The sequence below is a fragment of the Tamandua tetradactyla genome, chromosome 11, assembly GCF_023851605.1.
Source record: "Tamandua tetradactyla isolate mTamTet1 chromosome 11, mTamTet1.pri, whole genome shotgun sequence".
Lineage (NCBI taxonomy): Eukaryota > Metazoa > Chordata > Mammalia > Pilosa > Myrmecophagidae > Tamandua > Tamandua tetradactyla.
In genome coordinates this window covers 6362674-6376704 of record NC_135337.1, presented here as the reverse complement: position 1 = coordinate 6376704, position 14031 = coordinate 6362674, and the positions used below count along the sequence as shown (strand labels likewise).

At 32.6% G+C, this 14031-nt stretch overlaps 1 protein-coding gene across 4 annotated transcripts in view; it reads left to right on the top strand.

Annotated features, from left to right (window-relative positions):
* The window catches only part of SYCP1 (synaptonemal complex protein 1), a 188026-nt gene that overhangs the window by 81488 nt on the left and 92507 nt on the right, over positions 1-14031 (top strand). For 3 of the 4 annotated variants that reach the window (XM_077119795.1, XM_077119793.1, XM_077119792.1), the window contains 5 exons: positions 2687-2748; positions 8427-8531; positions 10477-10580; positions 12070-12187; positions 12911-12981. In XM_077119795.1, the coding sequence (XP_076975910.1) occupies positions 2687-2748; positions 8427-8531; positions 10477-10580; positions 12070-12187; positions 12911-12981 (460 nt within the window). The remainder of the gene's footprint in view (positions 1-2686; positions 2749-8426; positions 8532-10476; positions 10581-12069; positions 12188-12910; positions 12982-14031) is intronic. The other variant, XM_077119794.1, reaches the window with a different exon arrangement.

Here is a 14031-nt window from a genome sequence, read left to right as displayed (position 1 = left end):
TCTGCTTATTAAAGCAGTACTTTAGCCTTTTAAAATTAACTACTAAGCAGTGCTTTAGCCTTTTAAAATTAACTTACATTTCCCTAAAATTAAACTTTGTGGTTAAATAAGCTTTCCATATGACAGGCTTATGTTTTTAAAAATGTATAGAATCTGGAATTAAAAAAAAATTTTATTAATAATATCAATCAACATACAACACAAACATTCGTGACATTTGAACATTCCATACTTGGTGTGCAGTCAGTGGCTCACAGCATCATCACACAGTTATATATTCATCACCATGATCATACCTCAGAACATTTACTTCACTCCAGAAAAAGAAATGAGAAGAAAGAAAAAACTCATACATACCATACCCCTCCCCCTCCCTCTCATTGACCACTAGTATTTCCCTCTACCCAATTTATTTTAAAATTTGTTCCCCCTATTTTTTATTTTTAATCCATATTTTTTACTCATCTGTCCAAACTGTAGATAAAAGAAGCATCAGAACAAGTTTTTCACAATTATATACTTGCGAAAACTGTATTATACAATCACCTTAAAGAAACATAGCTACTAGAATGTAGCTCTACAGTTTCAGGCACTTCCCTCTAGCCTCTCTAATACACCTTAAACTAAAAAGGGGTTATCTATATAATGCATAAGAATAACCTCCAGGATAACCACTCCACTCTTTTTGAAACTCTCAGCCACTGATACTTTATTCTGTCTCATTTCTTTCTTCCCCCTTTCAGTCGAGAAGGTTTTCTCAATCCCTTGATGCGGAATCCCAGCTTGTTCTAGAATTTCTGTCCCATGCTCCAGGGAGGTTTACATCCCTGGGGGTCATGTCCCAGGTAGAGAGGGGGAGGGCATTGAGTTTGCTTGCTGTGTTGGCTGAGTGATAGACCACATCTGAGCAACAAAAGAGGTTCTCTGGGGGTGACTCTTAGGCCTAATTTTAAGTAGGCTTAGCCTATCCTTTGCGGGGTTATGTTTTATATGAACAAACCCCAAGATTGAAGGTTTGGCCTATTGATTTTGTTGTCCTCACTGCTTTTGAGAATATCAGGCCTTCTCCATATGGGAAGCTGAATTTTCCCTCTTTCTCACCATTCCCTCAAGGGGACTTTGCAAATACTTTTTTATTCATCGTTCAGATAACTCTGGGATTTATCAGGGTATCACTCTGGACAAACCTACAAAATCTCATGCCCTACTCAAAGTTCCATGTACTTAAGGAGTTCAATTAAACTATTCATATAAGTTTTATTAGGAGATGCACTAGTCAGAAGTAAATTTTGTACCAAATAAACATGTTTTGCTTTAGTCACACACATAAGTCAATGTTTTAAAATATGTATTGCCATCTATTTTGAACACCCGGCAATATTGACATTCCTTTGTTATTCCTCATGCAAAAACATTTTTTAATTTGTATATTGAGTCACTATCATTGTAGACTCTTGGTATTCCTAGATTATACCATCTCAGTCTTTATTGTCTATCGTTCCTTATTATTTCATTTGTGCCCCCAGCCCTCCTCCCTCTATCATTTTCACAGAATCTGGAATTTTTCAGGAAATCTGTTACATATCCAAAAATTAATGATCCTTAATAGTGAGGAAATGTAATATTTCAAATGGAATAATTTTTAGGTGACAGCTAGACATTTGAGAACTTTGTAGGTAGTTAAACCATACAAGAAAAAAGAAAAAAGGAAAAAGCAGGAGGCTAGAGCTAGAAAGATTTTTAAATACATTAGCCTAAGGTTGAATTCATGGAAGTATAGGGAAAAAAAGCATTATGAAGTATTATTATTTAGGGTGCCAAACAGGGAAGTTGGCAGCAAATGAAAGAGGAGCAGGGTTAGAGGAGAAATGGGAAATCAGAATAACACAAGGTATTGAAAATCGAAGGAGAAAAATTAGGGAGTGGATAATGGTATCTAATACCATACAGCTCCACAATGATGAGGACTGAGGATTGTACCTCAGAATTGTTATTGATGATCTTTGATATCATCAATGTCTTAGAGAAAGGCATTGCTTTTGCATATGGTTATGCAAAAAAATATGGTTATGATAAAATTGGGTAGATAACACCAGAATTTTGTCTGCAAAGCAAGGTAAGGGCAGAAAGGTCAATCAAGTAGTTTTGTTTTATATTCAAATGGGGTCTTTAGATGGAACAGACAGAAGTTAAAGATTCCTCTACAATCAATTTATGTTGTTAACTATATCAGCTAAAGTCTTAGAGAAGATGAAAATGTTGAAATCCAGAGTGTAGTGCTTGATTAGAGTTAGCTAGAGAAAGGAGGATCACTTCACTTTTCCTTTTAAATTAGAAATGGAGATTAAGAGGCCAGATGTTTAGAAAACAATGAGTTGAAGGTAAAGGTACTTTCTTGATGACCTCATATAAAATATATTTTATTCAGGCCCATTGCTATTTTTTCTCTTTATGCACTTTGCGTTCATTTAGCTATGGAATTTTATAGAACATTACTGTCAATACTTATCCATTATTTTTGTATAATTAGATTTGTACTTCCATTGTGCTTTATGGTGTTCTAGTTGCATTAATTCATCTCTTTTGATTTTTACCTTTTAAATAGTATTATTCTTGTTTGTTGCTTCTCCTTTCCTATTCTTTTAACCCAGCTTTTAATGTATTTATATTCTTTTACTTATTTTAGAAGAGATGACTAAGTTTAAAAATAATAAAGAAGTAGAACTTGAAGAATTGAAAAAAATCTTGGTAGGTATATAGGTTGTATTATGACAATATAGCAATTACTTTTCTAAATAATATTGAGTCCAGTGAATTCAGACTTTCATTCTATAGATGTTTTATGCTAATTTTTCAGCTAAAATATGAAAAGCTTTATATTTGGTTTTAAGTAAAGATACATTCCTATCTGTACCAATTTTTATATATCTTAACAGTCATAGTGAAAGTATGTATGTTATTTGAACATGTATTGATGGAATATTTAAGATCAAATATGTGGATTATGTAACTGTAAATTTGATACTTTTGGATGTTATGCTTTTGGATATTTTAGCCACACATCTGCAATTTTGTAAAAGATAAGTATGTTATATAGAAAATACTTAGGTTTTGTGTTTAGAAGGATAAGTTTTAATGAATTTCTTAGAATAAGACTTCATTCTCTTTTAATTTATTATAGCATATATAGCAGGGGTCAGCCAACTTTTTCTGTAAAGAATTAGATAGTAAATATTTTAGGTTTTGTGGGTCATATATGGCCTCTGTTAATTCTCCTCCTCTCTCTTTTTTTTATAACTTTGTAAAAATTTAACATCATTCTTAGCTCAAGGACCTACAGAAAGAAGCTGTGAGCTGAATTTGTTCATAGTTTGCAGAGCCCTGATATGGAGAAAAATATTGGTTATGGCTAAAGATTTGATTTTGTTTATATATATCACGTATCTACTTGATTTTGTAGTCCTTCCATCTCTTGGGAAACATTATTTCCAAATACTTATCCTTTTCCATTGAATTACTTTGACACAAACTCTTGTAAAATTATGTTTTATATTGCCTTCAAATTTGATAATGAATACTTATAACTTCAGGCCTTAGCTTAAGCACAGTTCTTTAGGAAACCTCTCAACACACCAGGCTAGGTTTAGGTTTCTGTATGGTTTGTCTCTATAGCACCCTAAACTTTTCCTTTAACCTTTTTTTTAGTGTAGTTGTGCTGGTGATAAATTCTCTTAATTTTCTTTCATCTGAATGTCTTTATTTAGTCTTCATTCCTGAAGTTATAGAACTGTGAGTTGACAGGCTTTTTTTTTTTTTTTTCATCTCCTTTAAGATGATGTTTATTTATAGTCATCTAGCTTCCATGTTTTCTAATGAGAAATCCAAAAGCATACTGTCAAGTTTTTCTCTTTAACTTGTTTTTTTCAGCAGTTTCATCAAGATGTATATAGGTGAGATGGAAATATTCTGTTTGGTATTCACTTGAGCTGTGTAAGTTTGTAAATTTTTTACTTTCTCCTAATTTGGGTAGTTTTCAGCCATTATTTCTTTATGTATTTTTTCCTACCCTATTCTTTCTGTCTTTGCCTTCTAGGTTTAGAATTTTACATCTATTTGAATTATAATTTATCTTGATATTGTCCTAGAGGTCTTGAGGCTACATTCATTTTCTTTCAGTCTTTTTTTCCGTCTTTGTTCTTCAGATTGCATCATTTCTATTGTTCTGATCTTCACGTTCATTGTTACTTTCTTCAGTAATCTCTACTTTGCTCTGAAGCCCATCCAGTGAATTTTTTAACAGTTCCAAAATTTCCATTTGGTTCTATTTTCTATTTCTTATCTGCTTTTATTTCCTATCTTTTCAGTCCTTTTAAGGGTATTTTCCTTTACCCAATCGAGTATAATTTGCTGCATTGAAGCTCTCATCTGAAGCCTCCCACTTGCTCACATTAGGGTTAGCATATGTTGGTTACCTTTATCCTTGGGAATGCTTTACATTTTCCTGGTTTTTTATGTTCATTAATTTTAGGTTATATTTACGATATTGTGAAAGTTACATTGTGTGGATTCTGAGTCCTGTATAATCTTCTGAATAATGTAGATGTTTTTGTTTTAGCTAACAGTTAGCCAGTTAGATTAAAAAATAAGTTCTATTTCACCTTCTCTCTGTGGTGCTTCAAATTTCAGTTTAATTATCTGGGCCTTTGGTGTACTGATTTTGAGTATCATAAATGAATGGTTCATAAGTCAGTTCTAGATTTGTTCAGTGTTCATACATAGAATTGGGACATCACTTCCTAGATTTTCTGTTCTTTCTGATTTCTCATTCTTATTCTGGCAACAGGTTCAGGGCTCAAAGTTCCCTGCTTCCTCCAACAAGAGGTGGGATTTCACTTGGAGTTTTAGCTCTCTGTTCCATGCTGTTGAGCAGTGATGTTCTGTCTTTGGGACAGAGCTGGCAAAAACTTGGAAAAACTAGAAAGCCAATCCTTGTGCTATTTTTTTCTCTTCAGAATCCTTAGGTATTCTTTTTGTAATTTAAAAATTTTATCCACAATTTAGAGGTTATAGTAGGAGAGTTGTTCTCTCTGCCTATAGATTTACACTGACATATTGGAGGCTGAAAGACTGCCTCCATATTTTGATCTATAAAATGGAGATAGAAACATCTACATCGCACAGACTAGCATATTAATAGAAATATATTTAAAGTGTCTGGTTAGGACTGGACTTAGACTAGTCACTCAAAAGGATAATTATTGTTATAAAATCTATCACCATAGTATTTGACATTTAAACCTTTAAGTTTTCCTCTATACTATTTCAAGAGTTATCTTTCTACATCAGATATGATCATGTCATGTTGCTGTATCAAAACTTTCAGTTGCTTCACATTGCCTGCAGATAAAGTTCAGTCTTTTTAAGTAGTTAATAGTTTTTATAATAAATAATATAAGACTTTTTATTGTGAAGCCTTTGATAAAGTTTTTGTAACCTCATACTTGAAAATTCAAAATAATAAGGCCATACATATTTACTCTATTGGCTGAGAGAAGGAATGAATAGAACACCCATAACTAAATAGTTCATGGTGGTGTTATGCTTTGTCTTGCTCAGACAGTTTTTAGAACTGTGCTGTCCAGTGTAGTAGCTACATGTGGCTATTTAGATTTAAATTATTTAAAAATAAGTCATATATAAAATTTAGTTCCACAATTGTGATAGCCACATTTGAAGTGCTCAATAGCTACTATATTGGACAGTGTAGATAACTTTTTTCATTATTGCAGAAAGTTCTGTTGGACAGGTCTGGTCTAGAGCAGAGTCGGCAAAGTTTTTTTTTTTTTAGGTTTTGTGGCCATCTAGTCTCTGTTGCAGCCTATTATGACATTGCTGGTATAAGGCATCAAATAGCCATATACAGTACATAAATGAATGGATGTGGCTGTATTCCAGTAAAACTTTATTTTTTAAAACAGGCAGGCAGGCTAGATTTAGCTCATGGGTCATAGTTCACTGACCTGTGGTTAAACATTGGGTTCAATTCTTGGCATCTTATTTAAACTGGTATATTGACAAAGTGAGCCTATCCTGAGGGACTGAGGTAATTCAAAACCATTTCATTGAAAGAATGATACTATGGACTAAAGATTTTAGTCCATATTTAGAATAGTTAAGACTAAACTTTAAGTGATGATGAAGATTTTTTTTAAATTAAAAAAAATATATAGCAACAAACACAAATGTCTTATCTTATGATCATTCCGTTCTACACATATAATCAATAACTCACAGTATCATCACATAGTTGCGTATTCATCATCATGATCATTTCTTAGAACAGTTGCATCAATTCAGAAAAAGAAAGAAAAGACAGCAGAAAAAAAATTGTGCATACCGTACCCCTTACCCTTCCCTTTCATTGATCACTAGCATTTCAATCTAAATTTATTTTAACATTTGTTCTCCCTATTATTTATTTTTATTCCATATATTTTACTCATCTGTTGATAAGGTAGATAAAAGGAGCATCAGACACAAGGTTTTCACAATCACACAACATTGTGAAAGCTGTATCATTATACAATCATCTTCAAGAGACATGGCTACTGGAACACAACTCTACATTTTCAGGCAGTTCCCTCCAGCCTCTCCATTACATCTTGAATGACAAGGTGATATCTACTTAATGCTTAAGAATAACCTCCAGGATAGCCTCTCGACTCTGTTTGGAATCTCTCAGCCATTGACACTTTATTTTGTCTCTTTTCACTCCTCCCTCTTTTGGTCGAGAAGGTTTCCTCAATTCCTTGATGCTGAGTCTCAGCTCATTCTAGGATTTCTGTCCCCGTTGCCAGGAAGATCCACACCCCTGGGAATCATGTCCCATGTAGACAGGGGGAGGGCAGTGAGTTTGCTTGTTGTGTTGGCTGGAGAGAGAGAGGCCACATCTGAGCAACAAAAGAGGTTCTCTTGGGGGTGACTCTTAGGCCTAATTTTAAGTAGGCTTGAGCTATCCTTTGTGGGGTTGAGTTTCATATGAACAGACCCCAAGATTGGGGGCTCAGCCTATTGCTTTGGTTGTCCCCACTGCTTGTGAGAATATCAAGAATTCAACTTGGAGAAGTTGAATTTTCCCCCTTTCTCACCATTCCCTGAAGGGGACTTTGCAAATACTTTTTTATTCACTGTTCAAATCACTCTGGGATTTATTGGGGCATCACTCTGGATAAACCAACAAAATCTCATGCCCTACTCAAGGTTCCATGTACTTATGGTGTTCAATTAAGCTGTCTACAAAAGTTATATTAGAAACTGCGCTAGTCAAAATAGAAATTTTGTACCAAATAAACATTTTTTGCTTTAGTCTCACACATAAGTTAAAATTTTAAAGTATTAATTACCATCTATTTTCAACACCCTGCAGTAATGACATTCCTTTGTTCTTCCTCATGCAAAAACATTTTTAAAATTTGTACATTTAATCACTATCATTATACATTCTAGGCATTCCTAGATTATACCATCTCAATCTCTGTCATCTGTCTTTCTTTCTAATTTCACTTGTGCCCCCAGCCCTCCTCCCTATATCATTCTCACATTCAGCTTCATTCAGTGTTCTAACATAATTGTATTATGGTTAGGTAGTATTGTGCTATCCATTTCTGAGTTTTTATAATCAGTCCTGTTGCACAATCTGTATCCCTTCAGCTCCAATTACCCAATATCTACTGTATTTCTATCTCCTGATGGTTTCTGTTACCCATGAAGTTCTCCAAGTTTATTCACTAATGTCTGTTCATATCAGTGAGACCATACAGTATTTGTCCTTTTGTTTCTGGCTAATCTCACTTCAGCATAATGTCCTTAAGGTCCATCCATGTTGTTACATATTTCATAACTTTATTCTGTCTTATAGCTGCATAGCATTCCATCGTATGTATATACCACAGTCTGTTTAGCCACTCGTCTGTTGATGAACATTTTGTCTGTTTCCATCTCTTTCCAATTGCAAATAATGCTGCTATAAACATTAGTGTGCAAATGTCCATTTGTGTCCTTGCCCTCATGTCCTCTGAGTAGATACCTAACAATGGTATTGCCGGGTCATATGGCAATTCTGTATTTAGCTTCCTGAGGAACCACCAAACTGCCTTCCACAGCAGTTGTACTATTTGACATTCCCACCAACAGTGGATAAGTGTGCCTCTTTCTCCACATCCTCTCCAGCACTTGTTGTTTTCTGTTTTATTGATATAGGCCATTCTGGTGGGTGTGAGATGATAGATGGATAACAATTCTTAGTGCAAGAAAAATTAGCCATGATTTTAGCTATAATCATAGTTTTCGATACATGATTGACCATTTTGATTATTTTGGATATGTGTGTGCTTTGGCTCTCATACTTTATTCTTGTTCTTACATAGGCAGAAAACCAAAAGCTTTTAGATGAAAAGAAACATTTTGAAAAGATTGCTGAAGAATTAAAAGGAAGAGAACGAGAATTAACTGATCTTCTTCAAACCAGAGAGGTTTAACGATAAAATTTTGTTTCAGATATTTTGGTAGTTGAATGCAGATTTATAAAATAGATTTTGGTATAGCTATTTGCTTTGTGAAAGATTCTTTCAGAAAATTCTCTTTGAAAGTATGTATTACTGCTACATTTGATATACTAAAGACTGATGACACAATTTATCTAGAGAACCTCCGTATTTAAAAAAAATTTATTTATTAAAAAAATTAACAACAAACGAACTAAAACATTAACATGTGATCATTCCATTCTACATATATATCAGTAATTCACAATATCATCACTTAGTTGCATATTCATAATTTCTTAGAACATTTGCATTAATTCAGAAAAAGAAATAAAAGACAACAGAAAAAGAAATAAAACAAAAACAGAAGAAAAAAGATTATACATACCATACCCCTTATCCCTCGCTTTCATTGATCACTAGCATTTCAAACTGAATTTATTTTAACATTTGTTCCCCCTATTATTTTTATTCCATATGTTCTACTCATCTGTTAAAAAGGTAGATAAAAGGAGCATCAGACACAAGGTTTTCACAATCACACAGTCACATTGTGAAAGCTATATCATTGTTCAATCATCATCAAGAAACATGGTTACTGGAACACAGCTCTATATATTCAGGCAGTTCCCTCCAGCCTCTCCATTACATCTTGAATAACAAGGTGATATCTATTTAATGCGTAAGAATAACCTCCAGGATAGGCTGTCGACTCTGTTTGGAATCTCTCAGCCATTGACACTTTGTCTCATTTCACTCTTCCCCCTTTTGGTCGAGAAGGTTTTCTGAATCCCTTGATGCTGAGTCTCAGCCCATTCTAGGGTTTTTCTCAATCCCTTGATACTGAGTCTCAGCTCATTCTAGGATTTCTGTCCCACATTGCCAGGAAGGTCCACACCCCTGGGAGTCATGTCCCATGTAGACAGGGGGAGGGTGGTGAGTTTGCTTGTTGTGTTGGCTGGAGAGAGAGGCCATATCTGAGCAACAAAAGAGGCTCTCTTGGGGGTGACTCTTAGGCCTAAATTTTAAGTAGACTTGACCTATCCCCTGTGGGGCTAAGTTTCATATGAACAGACCCCAAGATTGGGGGCTCTGCCTACAGCTTTGGTTGTCCACACTGCTTGTGAGAATATCAAGAATTCAACTTGGGGAAGTTGAATTTCTCCCCGTTCTCACCATTCCCCGAAAGGGGACTTTTCAAATACTTTTCCACTCACTGATCGAATCACTCTGGGATTCATCGGTGCATCACTCTGGACAAACCAACAAAATCTCATGTCCTACCCAAGATTCCAAGTACTTATGAACCTCCATATTTTAATATAGATGATATAGGTTGATATTCAAAATATAAACATTATGCATAATGCTACATGGTCTGTAGTAATTATATTTCTTGATGTCTTGGGTATTTCTTAATTGCAGCAAATTAATTAGTACATTTAACATTTAGCTTTATTAGGTTAGTTTCTTAGAAAACAATATTTTTTATAGTGCTTATGTTAAAGTTTTAGAATGTCTTATTTTAAAGCGTGTTTTGAATCCATAACAATGATATAACTGTCTTTATAATAGTAAAAACTGCTTAGTTTAAAGATACTACCTGGTTTCATTAATTAATATATTTCTTCATAGTAATACATCATTTTAATTAATCTTAATTACTTATTGAGTAGGATTGCTAAAATATTTAAAAATATGTAACTATTTTACTGGTTAAACTTCAAAATACCTAGATGGGATTTATATTGTATTTTTCAGTGTTTATTAAAACGATTATAGTTGTGGTGTTAAATCTACTTAAATTTAAAATATTTGGCATAATCTTGCCAAACTTCTGCTAGATATATGAATTGATTCATGGAGTTGTCATAACGTTTAAATGAGAACATTTCGAAAACATGTGTCATTGTTATACATGTTTACTTTGCAGAAAGAAGTACATAATTTAGAAATACGCTTAAGTGCCATTTCAACAAGTGAACAGCATTATTCACAACAGGTTGAAGATCTGAAAACTGAGCTTGAAAATGAGAAGTATGTTTTCAATCCATCTATAAATATCTTATATACTGAATTTCTAAGCTTTCTAGTAGTAAGTAATAAATTAGTATATTATTGTTAATATACATTTGATTAGACTTCTTTTTATATATGTATAAATATATATATATATATATATATATATATATATATATTTTATTATATGGGCAGGCAGTGGGAAATGAACCCTGGTCTCTGGCATGGCAGGCAAGAATTCTGCCACTGAGCCACTTGTCTTCCCTCAAGTTTTATTTTATTCCTGACTAAAAATGAAAATAATTTATCAATTTTATTACTAAGGGTGATACATATCACTGACATAAAAAGAGATATCACGAAGTTGAGAACTGCTTTAGAAGATCAATATGTTATTTTCCTTGGAGGTATTTAGTTTCTGTTAAAAAATAATCACTTGGAGTTCTACCTAATAGTTTTGATTATTTTGCTAAATTATGTCATAGAATTGTATAGATGGAGTGTCAAAATTCAGATTCATTTTTCTCATTGTCCAAATAGAGTATTTAGTTAATGATTTTACCTCTTCAGCAAGTTTAAGTTAGAGAGAAACTTGGGGGAAATTATTTTGTTATTATTCAGAGAGACGTAAACTCAAGTAGCCAATCTAGTGATGAGCATTGTATTTCCCCTTTGGTTGCTTCTCGGCTCTAGACGGAAATGAATGGACTCATATTTTAATTTAACTTTATTTAACAAATGGACTCATTGGTTATTTATACTTCAGTAAAATCTTATGGTGTATGTACTTTTCAGTGTTTCATTGCATAGTGAGAAACCTTATCTCCTCCTTGAAAAATTTCCAGTATCGATAAGTAGGAGGAGATAATAAATACTACTGAAATCACTCTGTAGAGGAGACATTCCCGTATTTTAAGATTGATTGTGATTGTAGTCAATACACTCTCTTCCAATGCAGAGCATCTGAGACCTTGTAAGAGCAGTTTGTGTTGTGAATAAAGTTTAAACAATTTTTATTTATTTTAACCATGATATTTTAATTTAAAATAGTTCATTTCTCAGACACTACTTAATTTTTTTATTACTTCTTATTGAAAACTGCACTTAATACTATATTCAGGTACAGCTTTGATCAAATCATCAGTGTGCAACAGTTTCCAATAGGCCAAAAAAAGAGGGAAAAATTATATGAAGAAAAATAATGTAATTACTCTTCACAATATGTGGAGGAAGTGAAGGGATGAGAGTGTGGAGAATTTGCAAGGAAATGTATTATTAGACATTTTAGAAAAGTTATTATAGGAAAATTTCAAACATGTGCAAAGCAAAAAGAATAGTGTAATAAACCAGCGTGTACTTACCACCCAGCTTCAGAAATTAACTAATGGTCTATTAACTAATGGTTTATCCTCCTAGTAATTCTTCCTTTTCCCTTCAGATTAAATAAATTAAGAATATTGTCTTTTCATATGTAGATATTTCAGTATTTCGTATTTTTTAAAAATAGGCTTAAAAATACTGGACTAACTGCAGTCCACAACAAGCTTTCACTAGAGAACAAAGAGCTAGCACAAGAGACAAGTGATATGGCCCTAGAACTCAAGAAACAGCAAGAAGATATTAATGTGAGTTGCAAAAGAGGGTATCAGTAACCTTACCTTTCTTACCTATAATTTAGGGAATTAGAATAGATGACCTCTAAAAGCCCTTTCAGTTTTAAAAGTCTGTTTGTCTAAGAGCTGATGCTTTGGTTTAGATGATTCTTGTTTATTTTAAATGTGATAATGGTCAACAGAATATAGAGGCTAAATACAGTAATCTGATTTTAAGTTAATCTGATTTTAAGACCCAAGATTATAGGAGTTTATAACTTAGTAAAAAATAGTCAAATAAACAGAATAGTACATCATATGTGTTGTTAGTGTGACAGTTATTGAAGTTTATAGGATCATTTCTGCCTTAATGGAAGAGAAGGATTCAGAGAGAACATACCATTGATTTTGACCTTAAAAGATGTATAATGAATTCAGTAAATAAAAATGAATGGAAAAATATTCCTTGAAGCCACAACTATATGAACAAAGGATACAAGGCTCAATGTACTACTGGGAAACAACAAGTAAGATTTGTTTTGCTAGCCACTATATATAGTTTATTAGATGAATATTTGATGAATATTTGAAGTAGGACTGGAAAAATAGTGTGCAACCATGCAAGTTAAATAGCCCATTTTCTTGTTTATATATAACTAAGCAGGCTTTATGCTGATAAATAAAGGTCTTAAATATTAGTTTGTTTTATTTTTGATGAAATGATAATTAATATAGACAAAATTATTATTTCTTTAGCATAGCAAAAAGCAAGAAGAAAGGATGCTGAAACAAATAGAAAATCTGGAAGAAACAGAAACACAATTAAGGCAAGACTAATGAGTTGGCCTTCTTGTCTGGCGAAAGATTTTAGTTATTTCTGTTCTGTTAACCTGCTCTACTTAATTTAGATTAAAACTCATGTTGAGTATAGTTTAAAGTAAAAGATTAGACTTAAATTGCTATTTTAGGATCCTCCTTTAAAACAAAGTTTTAATGTCTTTATTATACTTAGGGTTGAAACTAAATTGAGATTAACAAATAAATTAATTTGAAAGCATTGTAGTCTTTTACATTCTTTAAGATTTATTGAATTAAGAAAGGACACTAATCTTATTCCAGAAATTTTAGGAGAGAAATAAAAGAAAACATATTACCTGATACTGGAGTATCTACACCCTCTCTATATTTTTAAAGATTACATTTGGTCCTTATTTATAATTGTCATTGACATACAATTTTATATGTAAGTCTTTCATTTAATATTCTTTCAAGTATTATCCATGTTCCTAAATGTTTTCATAATCTTCTATTTTAATGCCAGTATACTAGTAAATTAAGGAGATTTAAGATCGTTTATTTTAACTGGTTTTCTTTTGGATATTTTTTTTTAGTTTTTTTTTGCAATTGTAGATGATACTGTAGTAGTAAATATATTGCCACATTTAGATTTTATCCTATATTGAATTTGATAGGATAATTTTCAAGCAGTACAATTTAGTGGATCATAGGAATAGTTAGTTCAATAACTTTTGACAGTCAAAATGGTTTCCAGTAAAGTTGTATCAGTGGATAACAATACCATAAATTATCAAATAATATTAGGATTAGGCAGTAATATTATTTGATAATTTGACAGGTAGAAATAGCTGTTACTGTTCAGTAACTCATGATTTGGAATTTTCATTTTCTGGATTAGTTTTAGAATTTTTCATGTTTACTTACCAGAATTTCTTTTTTCTAAAATGGTTTGGTTATACCAATTGCCCACTAATCTTTTGAGGTCTTTATTGTTTCCTTATTGATTTGGTTAAGATTTTAAAAAATATATTAATTGTTATCTATTTTATTTATAGCATGTATTTCCCCAAACCTGTTGT